At 40.2% G+C, this 19,318-nt stretch overlaps 1 protein-coding gene across 2 annotated transcripts; it reads right to left on the bottom strand.

The window, feature by feature from the left end:
* Positions 1-1,026: 1,026 nt before the first annotated feature.
* On the bottom strand, positions 1,027-19,011 carry RPA2 (replication protein A2). Of its 2 annotated transcripts, XM_029230135.1 has the most exons (9): positions 18,736-19,011; positions 18,403-18,509; positions 14,606-14,707; positions 13,784-13,897; positions 8,448-8,522; positions 7,823-7,939; positions 3,164-3,271; positions 2,895-2,989; positions 1,027-1,731 (listed from the first exon to the last, which is right to left on the bottom strand). In XM_029230135.1, exons 1-9 carry the CDS (start codon positions 18,743-18,745, stop codon positions 1,647-1,649), a joined length of 813 nt encoding a protein of 270 aa, XP_029085968.1. In that variant the 5' UTR covers positions 18,746-19,011; the 3' UTR covers positions 1,027-1,646. The 2 variants fall into 2 exon arrangements, with proteins under 2 accessions (XP_029085968.1, XP_029085969.1); XM_029230136.1 differs by lacking the exon at positions 8,448-8,522.
* Positions 19,012-19,318: the final 307 nt, after the last annotated feature.

Here is a 19,318-nt window from a genome sequence, read left to right as displayed (position 1 = left end):
GGCTGGCGTTTCACTCTGCTGAGCAGTGGCCTACCTCTGCTCAGCCCCACGGGCCTCCATAGTGCTCAGAATCCACAGAGCTCCTGTGATACCGTGTCAATGCCAAGGTGGCAGGGAATTCAGTATCCCTGAGTAGCTACTCTGTGTTATTGGGAATGCTGAATCAGCAAGTCCTGGGACACCAATCTCTTATTTTGCTTTATATTCCTAGTAGCTGACCAATAGGTTGACATAGTAGGTATTCAATAAACACTCGCTGAGGGCTTCCCTGGTGGCGCAGTGGTTGAGAGTCCGCCTGCCGATGCAGGGGACATGGGTTCGTGCCGCGGTCCGGGAAGATCCCACATGCCGCGGAGCGGCTGGGCCCGTGAGCCATGGCCGCTGAGCCTGCGCGTCCGGAGCCTGTGCTCCGCAACGGGAGAGGCCGCAACAGTGAGAGGCCTGCGTACCGCAAAAAAAAAAAACAAAAAAAAAAAACTCGCTGAATTAATGAGTAAGTAGTTTTTGATTGCTAAATCACAGAATTCAAAATCAAAAGAAAAAGTGACTTCCACCCAGAACCACTGCTATTGCCCCCTTGCCCATATGAGGGCATTAGCATGGTAACTAGAAAGAGAAGTCCACCACCCATAGAAGTATCCTATCATGCATTCCATATTCAAATGTATATGCTTTTTTAAACCTGTTTTTAGCCACTGTCCTTTCTTTTAGGCAACTATCAAGAATGGACATACTTGCAAATGAACATACTGGTTGACTGACTTTTAAGCGTCTGCACAGCTCCCCAGATGGGAACTATCCTGCATGTACAGAAAATAACAACCACATTGTTGTTCACTGTCAGAAACCAAGGGAGTGGAGCCTTCTCCACACAGCTGCTGGTAGATCTCATTTAGAAACACGGTTAAAGCAGTTACAGAACTTTTATTTGCATGTTACACCTCATTAACTTATCTCTGAATTAGCTGAGATGATAAAGTATTAATTATTACAGTGTAAGAAAATAAGAACATTTTTACAAGTTACTGCAATAATAGAACTATTTTATTAAACATATGAATGTACTTATTTTGTACAAAACACATATCTTTCTCTCTGCCCCATGAAGCCACCATTCTAGAACCCCATGCTTATAAAAACACACTTTGGGCAGCAATTATGACAAGGTGAAAGAAAGTGCAATTCTGAAAGTAACAACACATAACCACATAACCACATAACCAAAGTGGGCAACAAAAATAGGCAGAGGTTAGTGGGCTTCGTGGCTAGCTCTCTGCTGACAGGCCCTAGTCCTGCTCTCAACAGGAAACAATTTAGGCATAAAAACTCCTGAGTATTATTTAAGTAATACCGCCCAACCCTCTTGGTAGCATCCCTCTTCCAATTCCATTTATCCTGATATTGTAACTAATTTGTAAGTTCTTTAAGAAATTCCGTCCTGGTTTACATCCCTGTCAGTTGCCCATATCCCTCTGAGCTTCAAAAACACAAAAGAGTAGTAAGTTTCAAAAGGATGTCAATTGAAACCTTTTATAGATGAAACCTACTTCCTAGAAGTCAACCTGCCAAATATATGCACAGCTGGAGACGAGAGACTGCGTAAAAAGTCCAGCTGGAAAATATTTCGGGTACCCAATTAGATCCAGTTATTCTGCATCTGTGGATTTAAAATGATCATCATCCACAGTGGAATAGATGTGTCCCTCGTTGCTTAGAAAATCCACAGCTTCCCTAGAAAGAAAGAAAAAACCAAATGCAGAAGAAAGGAAACTGCCTTTTGGATATGGCCGAATATGTAAACTTTACTCATTTCCCTACTTTCTATCTTAGCTGACAAGAATTCATGGCATTTGCTCATGGAAGGCTCTTGCAGGGAGAAACACCAGTAAAATTACAAAACTGAGGTAATCCTTGGAGACAAAGGCTTTAGGGCTGCCTTGGATGCCTCTCCCAAGTTGTGTAAAGCAAAGAAAATAGGACCTCACTTAAATACCAGTGTAAGCAAACTGAAACCAGGATCTAAAGCTATAGTTCCGGTTGCATATAATGTCTCCCAATATAAACAGCTATATAAAAAAAATAGCTCCTCACTCATCCACCGACCCTCTCATTCCCCTCTGGGAAATCAAGTTGCAAGAAGGAAAGGAAAGGTCTTTCTAGAAATGGTATGACACCTTCAAATCCTTAAAGGCCCTCAGGGTCAGTGTCAGTAACATATTTAATAAGAGTAACAATTTATAGAGCACCTACTATTGTGACAGACATTCTGCACCTCATCATCACAGTAACTCTAAGATAGGAATTATTATCCTCATCTCATAGGACAGGAAATGGAATTAGACCTGAGTATTCTTTTCTATCGAGACCTAGAATATCAACTGATTTATAGTAACAACTATCACAAACACCATAATACTCAGTTTGTTTGATTAGTTCATTAGAATCAGGAAGCTGCTTGTCTAACAGGTTATCAGGACAAGGATGTTGGAAGGACTGTCTAATGGCTTCAGGTCCAGATAGCCTGAGGAACACTGCACAGTGGGGACAGCAATGCCAGTGCAAATGTACACCTGAGGACTAGGAGCTTAGGATCTCATTCCTCCAGACTAAATTCCACGAGAGGTATCTGGTCAATTTTTGCTCAAAATTACATCCCTTGCACATAATGGTACTTAGTATTTGCTGAATGAAAAATGAATGAGTGAAGTGACAGGCAGCACCATCTTTGTGAGTCCTTTTTCTACTTTTTCATGACTGAACAACTTCGCTTTTGTTAGTCAACAGTTTTTTTTTTTTTTTTAATTTTTTAAACTTACTTCTCATTACCGGGAAATCCTGGTGAGGGGAAACGGGTACAATTCTGGAGCCCTAGTTCACAGAAACCAAATACTCACTTGATGGAGGGTATGGTCATGTGTTGGAGCTGATTCTTGAGATCCTGAAAGTTCAATCCTTCAGGTCTTGGGCAAGCCTTAATCAAATTCAGTACCTGAAGATTCAAATCAGAAAGATTTTAGCAACTACTCTGAATCAGCTCCCCTGTGTAAGCCAGAATCCCTTTATAGGAAAGAAATGAGTAAGGTACTTAGCACCATTAAGGAAGTAACATAATTTAAAACTAACTGTCTGTGTCTTGCATGTCTGGAGCCACTCAGCTGTTTACCTGGTTCTGGGCCACAGTGAGGCCATTTGCTGGCATGAAGATATTCCCACCGAAGTTCCCAGCTTCACCCATTCCTGGATTGCTGACAGGTGCTCTCCCTGCTGAGGGCTGAATTAAGAAATAAGTTTACAACATTAGTAAATTCACCAATTTAAACACAGTCCTTGCTCTTTTAAACAGCTTAATAAGTAGTTTACAAAAAAACAATTTAAGCAGTTTTTTTTTTTTTTGGCTGCGCCACACGGCTTGTGGGATATTAGTTCCCTGACTGGGGGTTGAACCCAGGCCACGTGAAAGTGTGGTTAGAGTCCTAACCACTGGACTGCCAGGGAACCCTAAGCAGAGTTTTCCCAATAACAACTGCTTCCCTTGGAAAGGACAGCTATTATCTAATGAGTATTTCATAGGAAGATAAAGTCATTCTCTGAAGCATATCGTATCAAACAGAGAGAAAGGTACTTCCTGGATCCTCCTTTTCTTTTGTGATGTGACAGGAACCAGAGGAAAAATAGCACTGAGAAGAAAATTACTGAGATCTGCTATAGTGGTATCTACCTCTGGTGCTTCAATCATGCAAGCATTTACTGAGTGTCAACTAGGCATGAAGCATTACAAGGAGAGAAAAGGAGACATAGTTCTCATTACCCTCTCTTTTCTTCTTTTTTACCACCAAACTTTTAAAAAATAATAGATTATAGTCACTGTTTACATTTCCCAGCACTATTTGGATTCTCTCCAAATATACCTCTGAAACTGTTCTCACCAAACTTACCAATGCTTATCAACCAACACAGCCAGTAATCCCTTTCAGTTCTCATAACACTTGACCTCCCAGAAGCAGACACTGCTGACCACACCCCTCTTGAAATGTAGCCCTCCTTAGGCTTCCTGACACCATATTCTTCTGGTTCTCCACTTAATTTTCAAACTATACCTTCTCAGTATCCCTTCTCAGCCTCTTTGTCTACCTGTCTTCCAAAAAGCTGATAGTTCTCTCAGGATTTCATCCCAGACCTCCTCCGAGGCCACAAATCCTCGTTACCAACCATCTACTGAAGACCTCCACTTAGCTATCTCACGCACTTCAAAATAAAGTTTACTTTCCTCCCCAAACCTGCTTGCCCTGGTATATTCCATTTCTATTAGTAAGTCCAAGCCCAGTCCTGTAGATCTTGGCCATCTTTGAGTCTCCACTCGCTCACCTCCCACAGCCCGTCACCACAGCCCATCACCACAGCCCATTAATACAACGTTCAGTGGCTCGAATTGATCCTCATCACCCCTGATCTCCTGACTGGTGTCTCAGCTGCAAGTCTCTCCTATTCCAATCAACCCTCCTCACTGCTCCAAGTAATAACTTCTGATCATGTCTCTCCTCCACCTAAAAGCTTTCAGCTGGCTCCCCCTGCCTGTGGAAATAATATAAAACTCCTGGATATTAAGACCTACCACAACTAGACATCAAAGTCTGTATTTTATTCTTGACCACCCCCTTTCAACACAGGGAATTCTTGCCAGTCACACAAATGCCTCTGACACGTTATTCCATGTCTGGAATGCTCCTCCCCTCATCTGCTTGGGAAACACTCTTCTCATCCTTCAAAGCCCAACTTAATTGTCACTGCCTTTGTGAAGACTTCCCTGACATCCCCCCAGGCCAAAGTTAGTTGTGTTCTTCCTTCTTGGCTCTCACAGCATTTGGCCCATTCCCTCTCATAGTAGCCATCACACTGTTTACCTGTCACTTTCCCCCATAAGCCCCTTCAGCTTTGCACAGTGCCTGGTGGGCAGCAGGTGCTCAGTCAATGTTTAATTTATTGAACTGAATAAAGATGACAAAAGATTAAATATGTTAAGTACTCATTACAAGTAAAAGAGCATTGTGGAAGGTCATCAGTGAATCCCATGTAGTCAAGAGACTCATTCATTCAACAAACGTTCATTAGGGCTTCCCTGGTGGCGCAGTGGTTAAGAATCCACCTGCCAGTGCAGGGGACACGGGTTCGAGCCCCGGTCTGGGAAGATCCCACATGCCGTGGAGCAACTAAGCCCGCATGCCACAGCTACTGAGCCTGTGCTCTAGTGCCCCTGTGCCACAACTACTGAGCCCACATGCCACAACTACTGAAGCCCGCACGCGTAGAGCCCATGCTCTGCAACAAGAGAAGTCACCACTATGAGAAGCCTGTGCACTGCAATGAAGAGTAGCCCCCGCTCACCGCAACTAGAGAAAGCCTGCGCACACGTGCACAGCAAGGAAGACCCAACGCAAAAAAAAAAAAAAAAAAAAAAAAAAATTCATTAAATGCCAATGCTTCAAGGTCATTAAAAAAAAAACCCAAAATTCAGTCATGGTCTCCTGTTTTCAAGCTAGATGGCTTCACGTTGCTTGCTGGTGAGACAGAAGTCCTATTTTATGATCCAGTAATACTGAACTGAACGCTATTTCTTCCCTGGATACCTCTGCTGAAATGACCTCATGTTCTGCTTCAGGTGCGCCCCTGCTCCCATATGTGTATTTTAAGACTTGGTTTAGGCATCACCTCCTCCAGCAGGCCCTTTTTGATGTCCAGGTCAGGACAGGAAACTCTTCTCTGTGGTTCGACAGCACCCTGCACTTGCCACTCCTCACTGCTTAAGTGATCTGAATCCTCAATGCTTAAGGCAAACTCTTTGAGGGAAAGGATTATTTTATTTACTCCTCAATATAACTGTCTATACTCACAGCTTCCACCCATCCTCACTTTAAAACCATTTTTATCACAGAACATTTGATATATATGTATAGGTTATGAAGTATAGTCATAAAATAAACACCCTAAACTTTCTACCCAGTCCCATTCTTTTTAACCCACATTTCCCCTAACCATTGAAGCCTCTCTTCTGAAGATCCATGTTTCCAAATCCAACGGACCTCTCTCATCACCTTACTTGACTTCTAGGCAGCATTCTACTGTTGAACTCCACTCCCTCCTTAAAGTACTCTTTTCAGAATATTCTATAGAATCACATTTCCTGATTTTCCTCCTGCCCAACTGGCAACTTCTCTGACTTTCTCTGGCTCCTGCTGTGCCTCCAGACTCCTAGCTCTGTGTCTCAGAGCTTAGGTCTCTTACCTCTTAACTCACTAGTTATCTCGTCTCATCCGAGGCTTTAAATACCATCCACACAATGACTCCCAATGCTCTCTCTCTACCCCTGACCTCTCCTTTGAGCCCCAGCTTTATACAGTCAACCGTCCATTCTGGTCTCCATTTGGGTGTCTGACACGTTGCATTTGCTAAGTCCAGAACAGAACTCTGGAGTTTGCCCTTCAAACCTGCTAGCTTCATCTAGTTACTCAAGCCCCAAACCTAGGAGTTATTTTTGAACCCTCTCTTTTCTTTATATCCTGTATCTAAACCATTAAGTCCTGTCAGCTCTACCTTCGAAATGTATTAGAATCCAACCACTTCTTACCCAGCTGCTGCTACCATTCCCCAGAATTACTTCTATTGCTATTGTTGGTGCCTCATAGTCTACTCTCCACACAGCAGCTCAAGTGAGCTTTTAAAAAGGTAAATCACACCACATCACTTCCCTAGTCAAAACCTTCTAAAGGTTTAGTGTCAATTAGAAAAAAGTAATCCTTACTATGGCCTACAAAGCCCTACATGATCGGGGTCTCGCTCCCTTGCCTACATCCCTGTACCACCTCCCATGTCATTAGCTTCACTCCAGACAGTCTGGCCTTCTTGCTGGTCTCAAGTATGCCAAGCTTGTTCCAGTCTCATGGCTTCTGACACCGCTTGGAATGTTCTTCTCTCATTTAAAATTATACCATTCTTATTCCCTCCATCACTGTCTTCTCCTACTCTGCTTAATTTCAGAGTACCTATAACTACCTAAAATTATATATTTGTTTTCTTGTTGATGGTCCATTTCTCTCAAGAATATAAATTTGAGGGCAGACACTTTACCCATCTTGTTCACTGCTTTATTCCCAGGGCCTAGAATAATGATTGGCATATACTAGGCTCAATAAATTGAATGAATTTATCTTTGTATCCCCAGGGTTTAGCAAAGTGCTTGGCACAAAACAAGAGGCAACAGCTCCAGTCCCTCCTACTGTAACCAGTCTTCCACCTTGCCACCAGAATCATCTAAGGGCACTCTAATACTCAGATCAGCAAACCCATTATGTGGTCCTAGATGGACTTGCCAAACTGAATTTGTACCACAGAAAATGTTGAGAAATTTCGATATGAAGCAAGAAATATAATTGCAGGGACAAAATAATGGTGCATAAATAATCCTGTTTAGCCAACAGGTTGGAAGGAAAGCAGCAAAATGCTATCTTAATTGGGGTTTTTCTCTGAATATGGACTGAAAATCCTGAAGCTAAGAGCTCAGCTGAATTATGTGTCTACACTTGAAGCTTGTCTTGGCCTCAGCCATCCAAGCCACCGGGGTTAGAGGAACTTGTAATTTTGAGAGGAAAGTGTTTCATCAGGAATAAAATAACACAGCAAAGCTCAAGGAGAAAATTTTTTTTGAGGACTGAATGATGACTTTCTTGTGGCTCAATCTTCAAAATGTCAAGGAAATCAAAGCCGGAGCACAGAAGTGGTTTAGGTTTTTTCAGGGAAGAGAAAAAACGACGAGAATGAAGCTGCTCACCTGGCTGTTACACTTGCTGAGCATCATGTGTGCATTGACTACTTCCAGAATATGTGTGGTGAACTCATTCATATCCTCCAGGGGCATGATCTTAAAGGCTACCAGGCTTTTCTTGTTCTATTAAAATAAAGAGAGAAATGTGAACAAATAATGAGCACATTCAAGTCAATTTCAGGTCAAAACATTGTGGCTCCTTTCTTGGTTATAGTATTTTACTAACTGAGGAAAATGTGTTATATACTGAAAATTTTTAACTCAGAGTTAATCCAAAAACAGTCAATGAAATATAGTCAAAAGAACAAAACTAGCACAGAGATGTTCAATGACTTCCCCAAAGTTATACAACCAGAGTCTAGTCTCCAAATCCAGTGTCCGCCTTCTACACCTAATGAATGCCATAGATGGCAACTGTAGGCTGAGATCTTGTTCTTTCTCTACCTTTCTGTTTGTTTTATATTGAGGAAACCCATTATTTCCTTTTGAAGAAGAAAATAATGAAATAACTTCAATATAACTCCCATTAAACATAGAGACTTACTAAGTCTTAAGTATCCTAAACTTAGGCATGACCCCAGAAACTGCTTCATGCAGATACATTTTAACTGTCGTTTTTTCCTGACTTTACCTGAAAAGATCTCAGATGACCAGCCACTTTCACATATGTTTCTGGAGGAACCACAGTGTTTTCACTGCTGGCATCCTAACAGAAAAAATACAAACACACCACTTAGGTTTTAGTGATGCTGGTGAAAGCTTCATCAAAATTTCTAAATTATGTACAGAAAGAGAAAGTTACAAAGTAAGAGCTAAAGGATCCTAATGTAGCACTACCTAGTTTGCCCTGCCTTTTAGAATTTAATTTTTTAAAAATAAAACCAGGAATTAGAATAAAAATATCCAAGTTCTATGTTATGCACATCAAAAAACAAGCAAACGATTATGGCACTCTCATTCAGTGTTCTTAGGCACACAACTTTCTGGTGGACATACTTATTGGCATAGCAACTGTACTTTTAGAAATTTAAGAAAATAAAGAACATGTATTAAGATTTAGCTTTAATATGGTCAACTAATCTATGACAAAGGAGACAAGGATATACAATGGAGGAAACACAGTTGCTTCAATAAGTGGTGCTGGGAAAACTGGACAGCTACATGTAAAAGAATGAAATTAGAACACTCCCTAACACCATACACAAAAATAAACTCAAAATGGATTAAAGACCTAAATGTAAGGCCAGACACTATAAAACTCTTAGAGGAAAACATAGGAAGAACACTCTTTGACATAAATCACAGCAAGTTCTTTTTTGATCTGCCTTCTAGAGTAATGGAAATAAAAACAAAAATAAACAAATGGGACCTAATGAAACGTAAAAGCTTTTGCAAAGCAAAGGAAACTACAAACAAGATGAAAAGACAACCCTCAGAATGGGAGAAAATATTTGCAGACGAAAGATTAATCTCCAAAATATATAAACAGCTCATGCAGCTCAATATTAAAAAAACAAACAACCCAATCCAAAAATGGGCAGAAGACCTAAATAGACATTTCTCCAAAGACATACAGATGGCCAAGAAGCACATGAAAAGCTGCTCAACATCACTAATTATTAAGAGAAATGCAAATCAAAACTACAATGAGGTATCACCTCACACCAGTTAGAATGGGTATCATCAGAAAATCTACAAACAACAAATGCTGGAGAGGGTGTGGAGAAAAGGGAACCCTCTTGCACTATTGGTGGGAATGTAAATGGATACAGCCACTATGGAGAACAGTACAGAGGTTCCTTCAAAACCTAAAAATAGAATTACCATATGACCCAGCAATCCCACCACTGGGCATATACCCAGAGAAAACCATAATTCAAAAAGACACATGCACCCCAGTGTTCATTGCAACACTATTTATAAGAGCCAGGTCATAGAAGCAACCTAAATGCCCATCGACAGATGAATGGGTAAAGAAGATGTGGTACACATATACAATGGAATATTACTCAGCCATAAAAAATGAACGAAATTGGGTCACGTGTAGAGATATGGATGGATCTAGAGACTGTCATACAGAGTGAAGTAAGTCAGAAAGAGAAAAACAAATATCGTATATTAACGCATGTATGTGGAACCTAGAAAAATGGTACAGATGAACCGGTTTGCAGGGCAGAAATTGAGACACAGATGTAGAGAGCAAACGTATGGACACCAAGGGGGGAAAGTGGCTGGGGGGTGGTGGTGGTGGTGTGCTGAATTGGGCGATTGGGATTGACATGTATACACTGATGTGAATAAAATGGATGACTAATAAGAACATGCTGTATAAAAAAATAAATAAAATAAAATTCAAAAAAAGAAGATTTAGCTTTAGGAGTATTCATCACAGCATAGTTTTGAATACTAAAACATTTAAAACAACCTACATATGCAACAAAAGGTGCACATTTGTATAATGGATTAGTTTATACTGCTGCAAATGATAATGCAGAATTCTATTCATTGTCTGTGAAGACCTGCTGTGACTCATGGAAAAAAGCTTATTTCCCACAAGGGGAAACATATACATCAAAACGTTAACAAAAGTTAACTTGGATAATTATAAATGATTTTAATATTTCTTTTTGGGTTTTCTAGACTATGTACCTATTATTAATAAGAAAAATACATAAGTTGACTCAAAGCTCTTTTTGATTATAAAATACACGACTATAAAAAAACTAGAATATAGAATGCATGTGTTTAAAACTAAAAAACACCCCAATTCCCATTACCTGGAGATTATCAACTATTTGCATTTCACTCTACCTATTATTTTACATAGCTGTATATATACCACAGATAAAAGTTTGTATTCTCTCAAAGAACATTTTAAAACAAGTTGGAACTAACACAACATTATAAATCAACTATACTGCAATAAAAATTAAAAACAAACTCTTGCAAAAAGTAAAGCTGGATCTATACTTCTCTCCTTTTACCAAAATACATCATTTAATTATAAAAAGACTTAATCATATATAGAGATATAAAAAGAAACCACAGAAATTATAGAAGGAAACATGAATTGAAAAATAATCTGAAACAAGGAAAAGCTTTTCAAAGTCAAAAGACAAACTAGAGAAGTCATATAATTATGATAAGAGGTTAATATTTTTCAGGCTCTTGCAAACAAAAATAAATATCCAAACACTCCTGGGGAATCAAAGGACTTTAGACAACTAAAAATCCCCCCACAAATTAACACTGAATAAAGTTAAAAAAAAAAATCCAATCTCACTAAAACCAAAGAATTACGCATAAAAAATGAGAAAATTCTCAATGACAAGACTATTTTTAAACTATGATACAAAAATTTAAGACTCATAAAACCTACTGTTAGGGTGTGGAGAACTAATGGGGAACTCTCATGCACTAAGTAAATTGGTACCTTTATGGAAGGCAATAAAAAATGTAAAAACGTAAATGTAAGATTAACCAAAAAAGAAAGTAGAAACATGTAAAATGTGTATTTCCTCCAGAAAACCTAGTTTAAATTGATCTTAAGGAGATTATCTCAATCATGAAGAGATGTACACAAAGATACTCACCGCTGCATTGTCTATAATAACAAATGATGGAAATAAGCTAAATGTTTCCTGACTGGGTCTATAAGTAAGGGATGATATATCCTTATGATGGAATAGGCAGTCACCAAAATTGATGGTGTAAATTTGTATTTATTGACATTAAGAAATCAGTTCCACTACATAGTTTTGAGCAAAAAGAGCAGATTACAGAGCAGTTGCATATCATATTATCCTTTATGTAAAACTGTAAGCATACATCTCATATATGTACAGATATGCAGAGAGAAATGTCTGAAAGGGTATTTCCCAAAATGTGTTGTAACAGTAGTCATCTTTGGGATGTGGGATTCCAGGGGATCTTTAAATGTTTATAAGTGAGCACCATACATTTTGTATGAGCATGCAGTATTAGGCATCTCTAGTAACTACCTTCCCCCTTGATGGCAGGGACTGGGTCTTTTGCATTCTTTGTCTACCTGGAACCAAGCAGTCTGGTTCAGAATCAGTACTCCAATAACAACTGTTGAATGAATTCTGTATTTTTCTGAGGTCCAAAAAATAAAGAATGAATAACTATCAAGTTAATTCTTCACAGACGACTTGTGGTTTTTGAAGCGAAAATAGCATACAAAGTATGCATTATCCAAATGTTCTATAATGAATGTATTTTAAAAACAACATAAAAAACCAAGAGGCCTCTGCCCAATTAAAAAATAAAAAGGAGGCTTCCCTGGTGGCACAGTGGTTAAGAATCTGCCTGCCAACGCAGGGGACACAGGTTCGATCCCTGGCCCAGGAAGATCCCACATGCTGCGGAGCAACTAAGCCCATGTACCACAACTACTGAGCCTGTGCTCTAGAGCCCGTGAGCCACAACTACTGAGCCCACATGCCACAGTTACTGAATCCCATGTGCCTAGAGCCCGTGCTCGCAACAAGAGAAGCCACGACATGAGAAACCCGCGCATCACAACAGAGTAGCTCCTGCTCGCCGCAACTAGAGAAAGCCCGCGCACTGCAACAAAGACCTAACACAGCTAAATAAATAAATAAATTTTTTAAAATAAATAAACTAATTAAAAAAAATAAAAAGGGTAAAAGGAATATATTTTCTTTAAGTCTATTTTCTCCATGTTTATACATACACTTATATATATGTTGCTTTGCAAAAATGGGGCCACACCATGCATACTACCTTTTTTTTTTTTTTTTTTTTTTTTGCGGTACGCAGGCCTCTCACTGTTGTGGCCTCTCCCGCTGCGGAGCACAGGCTCCGGACGCACAGGCTCAGTGGCCATGGCTCACGGGCCCAGCTGCTCCGCAGCGTGTGGGAACTTCCCGGACTGGGGCACAAACCCGTGTCCCTTGCATCGGCAGGCAGACTCTCAACCACTGTGCCACCAGGGAAGCACCATACTACCTTTAACATGCTCTTTTCCTCTCAGCAATTTATGGTAAACACTTCTTTGTGACAATACATACATTTCTACATCATTTGCAGTATTTTAAAAAATATACCAGGATTTAATTAATAATATCCTACTGCTAACATTGAGATTCCTTTTAGTTTTCCATTATTATAAATAATGATGATCAACAATCTTACAACTGAATCTTTGCATGTATCTTTAATTACTCCTTAATGCAAATTTCTGGCAGTGGAGTGGTCAACATTTCTGAGATGATTTTGATCATCGGCTGTTTTTTGAGAAAGGTGATGCTCATAACATCAAGGTAGGGCGGTATCCACTTCCCCAGACAAACAGTGACAATTCACTCCATAAATTAAGCGCTTACTGCTCTCAATAGAAGTGGACATTGCCATTCTCTTTTCTCCTTTGCCAATTTAATAAGCTAAAAATGGTATCTTAATGTTAAGTAAACTTGCTTTTCTTATTGTTGTTGCAATTTGTATTTCATCTATTATGAATTACTTGTGCATTTCTTTGCCCGTTTTCCTAAGGTGTGGTTGCTTTTTCCTTTTTGCTTTGTAAGAACTTTCAATAATTGAAAATTTTAAATGTTCGTAATATTTTGCAAAAAATTTTCCCACTAATTTAAATAATATTTACTCAGGGCCCACTATGTAACTGGCACTGTTCTAGGTGCTAGGGATACAGTGCCAACATAAAAATCCTTGTTCTCACAGAGTTTACATTCTAGTGTGTCCCGTCACTTGCCCTTTAACTTCGTTTATAGTATTTTGGGAAGTTTAAAAGATTTTAAATTTTTTATGACATCAAACGTATTGGCCTTTAATGTTAGGGTTTCTGCCTTTGATGTCTTGCTTATGTTTTATTTTTATAAGATCCACCTTTAAAAAGTAAGACTAAAAAAGTTCAACATCTCCAAAGTCCCAAAGTAACCCCACCCTGATTCAAAAACAGCTACTTACATCTGTGTCAACCCACTGGCGAACATCCATGGGTGCAGCCGTCATGTCATCTATTTTGTAAACAATGTTGGTTGCAGCCTTCTCTGCATTTCTGATTATCCCCACAATAGTGACCTAGACCAGAAGAAAAAAAAATTTGGTTTTCTTAGAAACCAAAGCAACACTTATGTATTTTCTTAAAAATATTAATTTATTTATTTATTTGGCTGCACTGGGTCTTAGCTGTGGCACGTGGTATCTTCATTGCAGCATGCGGGATCTTTAGTTGTGGCACGTAGGCTCTTAGTTACGGCATGCAGGATCTAGTTCCCTGACCAGGGATTGAACTTGGGCCCCCTGCATTGGGAGCATGGAATCTTAACCACTGGACCACCAGTAGTCCCTATGTTTTTTTTTCATAAATTTATTTATTTTAGGCTGCATTGGGTCTTCATTGCTGCACGCAGGCTTTCTCTAGTTGCAGTGAGTGGGGGGGGGCTACTTTTTGTTGCAGTGCGCGGGCTTCTCATTGCGGTGGCTTCTCTCGCTGCGGAGCATGGGCTCTAGGCGCATGGGCTTCAGTAGTTGTGGCTCGCGGGCTCTAGACCACAGGCTCAGTAGTTGTGGCGCACAGGCTTCGCTGCTCCACAGCATGTGGGATCTTCCCGGACCGGGGCACGAACCCGTATCCCCTGCATCGGCAGGTGGACTCTCAACCACTGCGCCACCAGGGAGGCCCACCCCTATGTATTTTCACCCCTATGTATTTTGTTGAGATGTTAGTTTTATCTCATTCTTCATTCCTATGATTAAGTGACTCTTCCACAAATTATTTTTACTTACCTGTGAAATCTCAACATTTCCAATTCTGAACACTTCATCAACCAGAGTAGCAGAAAGCAGCTGAGATATGGTACAGGGTACAATATGCTGAGCTCGGGCTCTCTGAAAAAAAAGTATGCATACATCCAATTAAGAAAATAATAACTACTGTTCATTTAGCACCTGCTATGTGCCAAGCACTTTACATATATTATAACATTGAATCTTCAAAATGCACCTCATTATCCCTGCTTCACAGAGATGAAAACCAAGGTTATATAGCTAACAAATGCCACACTTTAGATTTCAAACCCAGGCTTGTCTGACTCCAAAGCTCCTGATGAATGGGTAAGTTTGTGCGGTACCAGGGATCACCAAAATGAGTAGGCCAGAGTGCAAACAGCATAAGGAAGATGACCTGCTTCTGGAACAGACTTTTAAAGGAAACCCCACCTTTAGGAGCTGGCTTTTTATCACAGATGAGATGGTACTCAGAAGGGGTTTGAGAGATGGCCAGCAGAGACAGAACATTGGAGTTGTTCTAACTCTCATGATAAAATATAACAGAACGTTAGAGGTATAGCTTTAGGATAGATGTTCTGACAATCAAATGTGAGTATGGGGAAAATGGGATAAGGGCTTGGCCACACTGGACATCTTAAAGGAAAGGGACAGGAGGTGATGGGCAGAAGAGGACACCCAAATCACATCCAGAAGCAGCCTAACACCAGCATAAATTCTTATTTTTGCCTACCACTGGGCAGAGGTTGTTTGGGGGACATAAAGATGAGTAAAATGGAATAGGATTTGCCTTCAACATACTCCTAACTTAGGGGAGGTAAAAATGTAAATAACAAGCCTGATCTTGATACACTATAGAATGAGATGCTCTATGTAGGATCTCGGAAATATTTTTGGCAATTTCAAGAAGAGGGCGCATTTAGGCTGGACCTTGAAGCACAAGAATTTCGACAGTGAAAAAATAGTGGGTAGGGAATATGCATTATAGGCTGAGGGCAAACATGCACTCTCATAGACTCTTAGAGGGACCATGTACAAGATGGAAAAAGCATGGTGGATTAAAGATTACGGTTCTTCCTGTTGGAGATCAATAGGATGTAACCCAGTAACTGTTCCACATGTAAGACTGAACATAGTAGACTCTTGGTCTTCATGGATTTAGCAGTTGAAGCTTATCCCTGAAGGTCCATGATACTCGCAACATTTCACTTTGCTGAAGCCTAATTTTGAATGGTGAGTACTGCCAGGATGGTAGAAAGTAAGCCTAGCCAACTACCAGCACACATGTCACAACAGGCAGCAGCCAAGCTTGAGTGTAAAGATTATGGCTCTACCACTCAGGAGCAGTGTGTTCTTGGTCACATTTCTCTATTCATCTGTACCTCAGTTTCCTCATCTATAAAACTAGGAATAATAAAATCATTAAAAATCATTATGAAAATTAAATATATGGTGAAGTACCTAGAATAACTGGCACACTGTAAGCACTCAATAAACATTAGGAATTATTAGGTCAGCTATTGTTCCTCACTCTTTATATCTCAATAGCTTTTAACAAGGATATAAAGGAATCAACTGTTTTTCAATTTTACTTTATAGTATTTTATAAGTGAAGTTATATGCTATATTAGTATTTATATATTTAAAATTTGCTGAGGTCCCAGGATTTAGCTCTCATAATCTACTATACAGTTTTCACCTATCACACCTGAGATTTTCATTGTATCTTCAGCATAAGAAAACTAAGAGCCACTGTGGTAACAGCAGCAAGAATATGGGCTTTGGAGCCAGAAAGTCCTACAGACCTGTGTTCAAATCCCAGCTCCACAGCCCTGGACACACCACCACCTATTCTATAAAATGAGGATATCTACCTTTTGAGTCGTAAACGAAATATATAATGTATATGAAAATGCTAATCCCAAGTGCCACATGTAGTAGGTATTCAATAAATATTATTACTCCTCAGGGAAAAAAGTTACAGATGGGTAATTATTGAGGTGTTAGTAAATACCTTCAATTTCATCTCAAATCACAGCAAGTTCTTATTTTTTAATGGGCACCTATTACGTGCCAAGAACTGATCACAAAGAGTTTCCAGTTTGTTCCAAAGAGATTCACAGAGAGGGTGTCACCACAAGTACTGATATGTTTAATTCTGAAAAAAATTCTTTTCTAGCTGACTATGAACCACTGGCTACTCTGACAGTACTATAAAAAACCCACCATTTTTAAAGGCAAAACATGATATTAGAAATTTCACATGATTCAATCAAATATAACAGGTTTATAGTCGACAGGAAACATTTTAGATAGAGTGTTTATCTAATTTACTGTGGAAAAGGCACTAGATTTAAACATAAAAAGACCTGGGTTTGAAATTCCAGTTTATAACCATCATTGTTCTCCGAAAAGCAGTCTTAATACACAGCCCCAGGGAGAGATACTGAGATTAAGAATTCTAACAACCAGAATGAAGAAAAATAGTTAAGATAAAGGAGAAAAGATGAGAACCAATGATCTATCTTTTGTTTTTTCCTTTACAGCCTCAAGGAAGACAAAGTCAGAGGACTTGGAGTCCCCTCTGGTCTTCCTGGGAAAAAGAAAATTACAATAGACAGAAGTTGCTCATCAGATTTTGGATTTGTGCAGCATCAATGTGTGGACTGTCTAACTAGCTATGCAAGCTCAGGTGTCCCTTAATCTCCCTGAGCCTCTGTTGTGCAATGCAGTAAATAATAATTAACTCCCAGGATTATATAAAATAATCATATGAAAAATATAAAGCAATGCCCAAATGTATGGGGATTATCAATGGATTTTTTTCCCACTGACACACCCTTGTGAATTACCAGTTTAGGTAAAAGCTTATCAACCTGGACATAAAACACAGAAGCTACTAATACTGAATCTTAACACCAAATCCTATATTTTTTAAAGGATGAAATCAACAGCAGCTATTAAATTGAAACTCATTTCTGAAAGAATAACAAGCATTTGGACAGCTTCTTACAGATCACTTTCCTATACATTACCTCATTTATCAATTCTCAGAACCACCCTGGGACATGAGTAGTACTAGTACTATTATCAGATGAGAAAAATCAAGGGCCACCAAAACCAGCAGTGGAAGCTGCTTCGCTAAACTCACACCACCAGTTAAAAGGCAAAGTTGATTCTGGACACCACGTATTCTGGCTCCAATGCTCAGGTTCTTTTTAATAATACTCTCTGGGACCATTTACTGAAAGCAACTCTGGGGCAGGTGTAATTATATATATATCATAATATTAAGTCTCACAACAACCTTGTAAGGTATCTATTATTAATCCCATTTAGTAGGTGCCAAACAGATTTCCAAGAAGGTATCATTTGTCCAATGATACCCTGCAAGGAGTGTCAGAGCAATGGTGGATCATAGATCCACTAGACTTCAAAGACCATGTTCTTTCCACCGCATTAGAGCACCTCATTACATTTCATTTAAAAACGACTTCCAATACATGAAGAATGTAAACTAGGCTATACAAACAAGTTCACTTTTCCCACAAGGTTGATTTCATCAATTCTATTGGTAAATTTCAAAATAAAGGCAAGGAAACAATGGATGCAAAATTAGGGGAATTTCATTTTTCAAAATTACAGCACTCAATTATAAGATTCGATAAGATAATAATTGACAATTATCGTATCAGCTCAAGTTTAACACCCTTCCTTCATCGCATAAATTTTCTCTCACAGATGAGTCAGTAGCTTCCGGACAGTATAAGATAAAACGAAGTACGCTCTCAACCTACAGATTTCTTTTCGGCCTGGGAAGGTGTCGGTGATCCAAAGCCCCCAGGGGACTGTGTGTAGCTTCCGGTTCCCCCAAAAGAGGAACTGCTATAGCTTTCAAATCCACCTGGTTTTAAACAACAACGGTATTAATACCTGTTCCGCCCTCCAAGCCTCTGAAAAATCCACAGAACCCCCAGACTTCACCCTAGCCACTTCCAGCGTCTCCTTAACCTCCCCCCGACCCCGCACGCCCCCGCCCCTCCCCCACCCCCGCCGCCACAGGCCTCTCCCACCCAGCCCCTTGCTAAATCCTTCTTGCGGGTCTCATAATCCGCCCCACTCATCATTACTGGTCCACATCTTCGTCACGATTCCCTCAGGAAAGAGTTCCAGAACGTTCCGGCCTGGTGGGTTCCCCTAACCGCCTCCGAGCCCTGAGGCGTCCGCTCCGCTATATCTACTTTTCGCAGGAGCCACAAACTCCTTCCCGCGGAAGACGGAGCCAGTCAGCAGCCAGAACTCTTCTCGCTTCAGCCAATCAGTGCTCACGAATCTTACGCCTTTTCCCGTCTTCTCCAGCCGCGCTCCTGAAAACGCGCACTCTGCTCCCGGGAGGGTAGGAAGCCTCTGCGGCCATCGTTACTAAGGGCAAAATAGGCTGCGCAAGCGGAAGTAAGGCTGAGGGACGTTGTGATAGGACGGTGTCTCAAAAAAATAACCAATCAAGACGATATGTCCGCACCTCAGGCCGTGTAATCCCACCCCCCGTGACACCTTACATCACTTCCTTTGTACGGCTCCTCCTGTTCCCGCCAAATTCTTCCCAAGCGACGCCTTAATCTAAAGGGTTGTAGTAGAATTCCTGCTTCCGCATCTGGGCCTGGCGATCACGCAGCATTTGCGCACCCGGGGAAGTCACAGTACTGGCTTCAC

The sequence above is a fragment of the Monodon monoceros genome, unplaced genomic scaffold (genome assembly GCF_005190385.1).
Source record: "Monodon monoceros isolate NGI ecotype Baffin Bay Population unplaced genomic scaffold, NGI_Narwhal_1 Super_Scaffold_18, whole genome shotgun sequence".
Taxonomy (NCBI): Eukaryota; Metazoa; Chordata; class Mammalia; order Artiodactyla; family Monodontidae; genus Monodon; species Monodon monoceros.
Note: the sequence above shows the minus strand (reverse complement) of the source record. Positions and strands in the feature narration are given on the sequence as shown.

Bases quoted from the DNA above. Each gene is read 5' to 3' on its own strand.
- RPA2 (XM_029230135.1), bottom strand. The intron at 8,523-13,783 runs GTAAGTAGCTGT...TTTTTCTGTTAG, and splicing joins GCCAGTGGGTTGACACAGAT to GATGCCAGCAGTGAAAACAC. The intron at 1,732-2,894 runs GTGAGTATTTGG...CTTTCTTTCTAG, and splicing joins ATGACCATACCCTCCATCAA to GGAAGCTGTGGATTTTCTAA.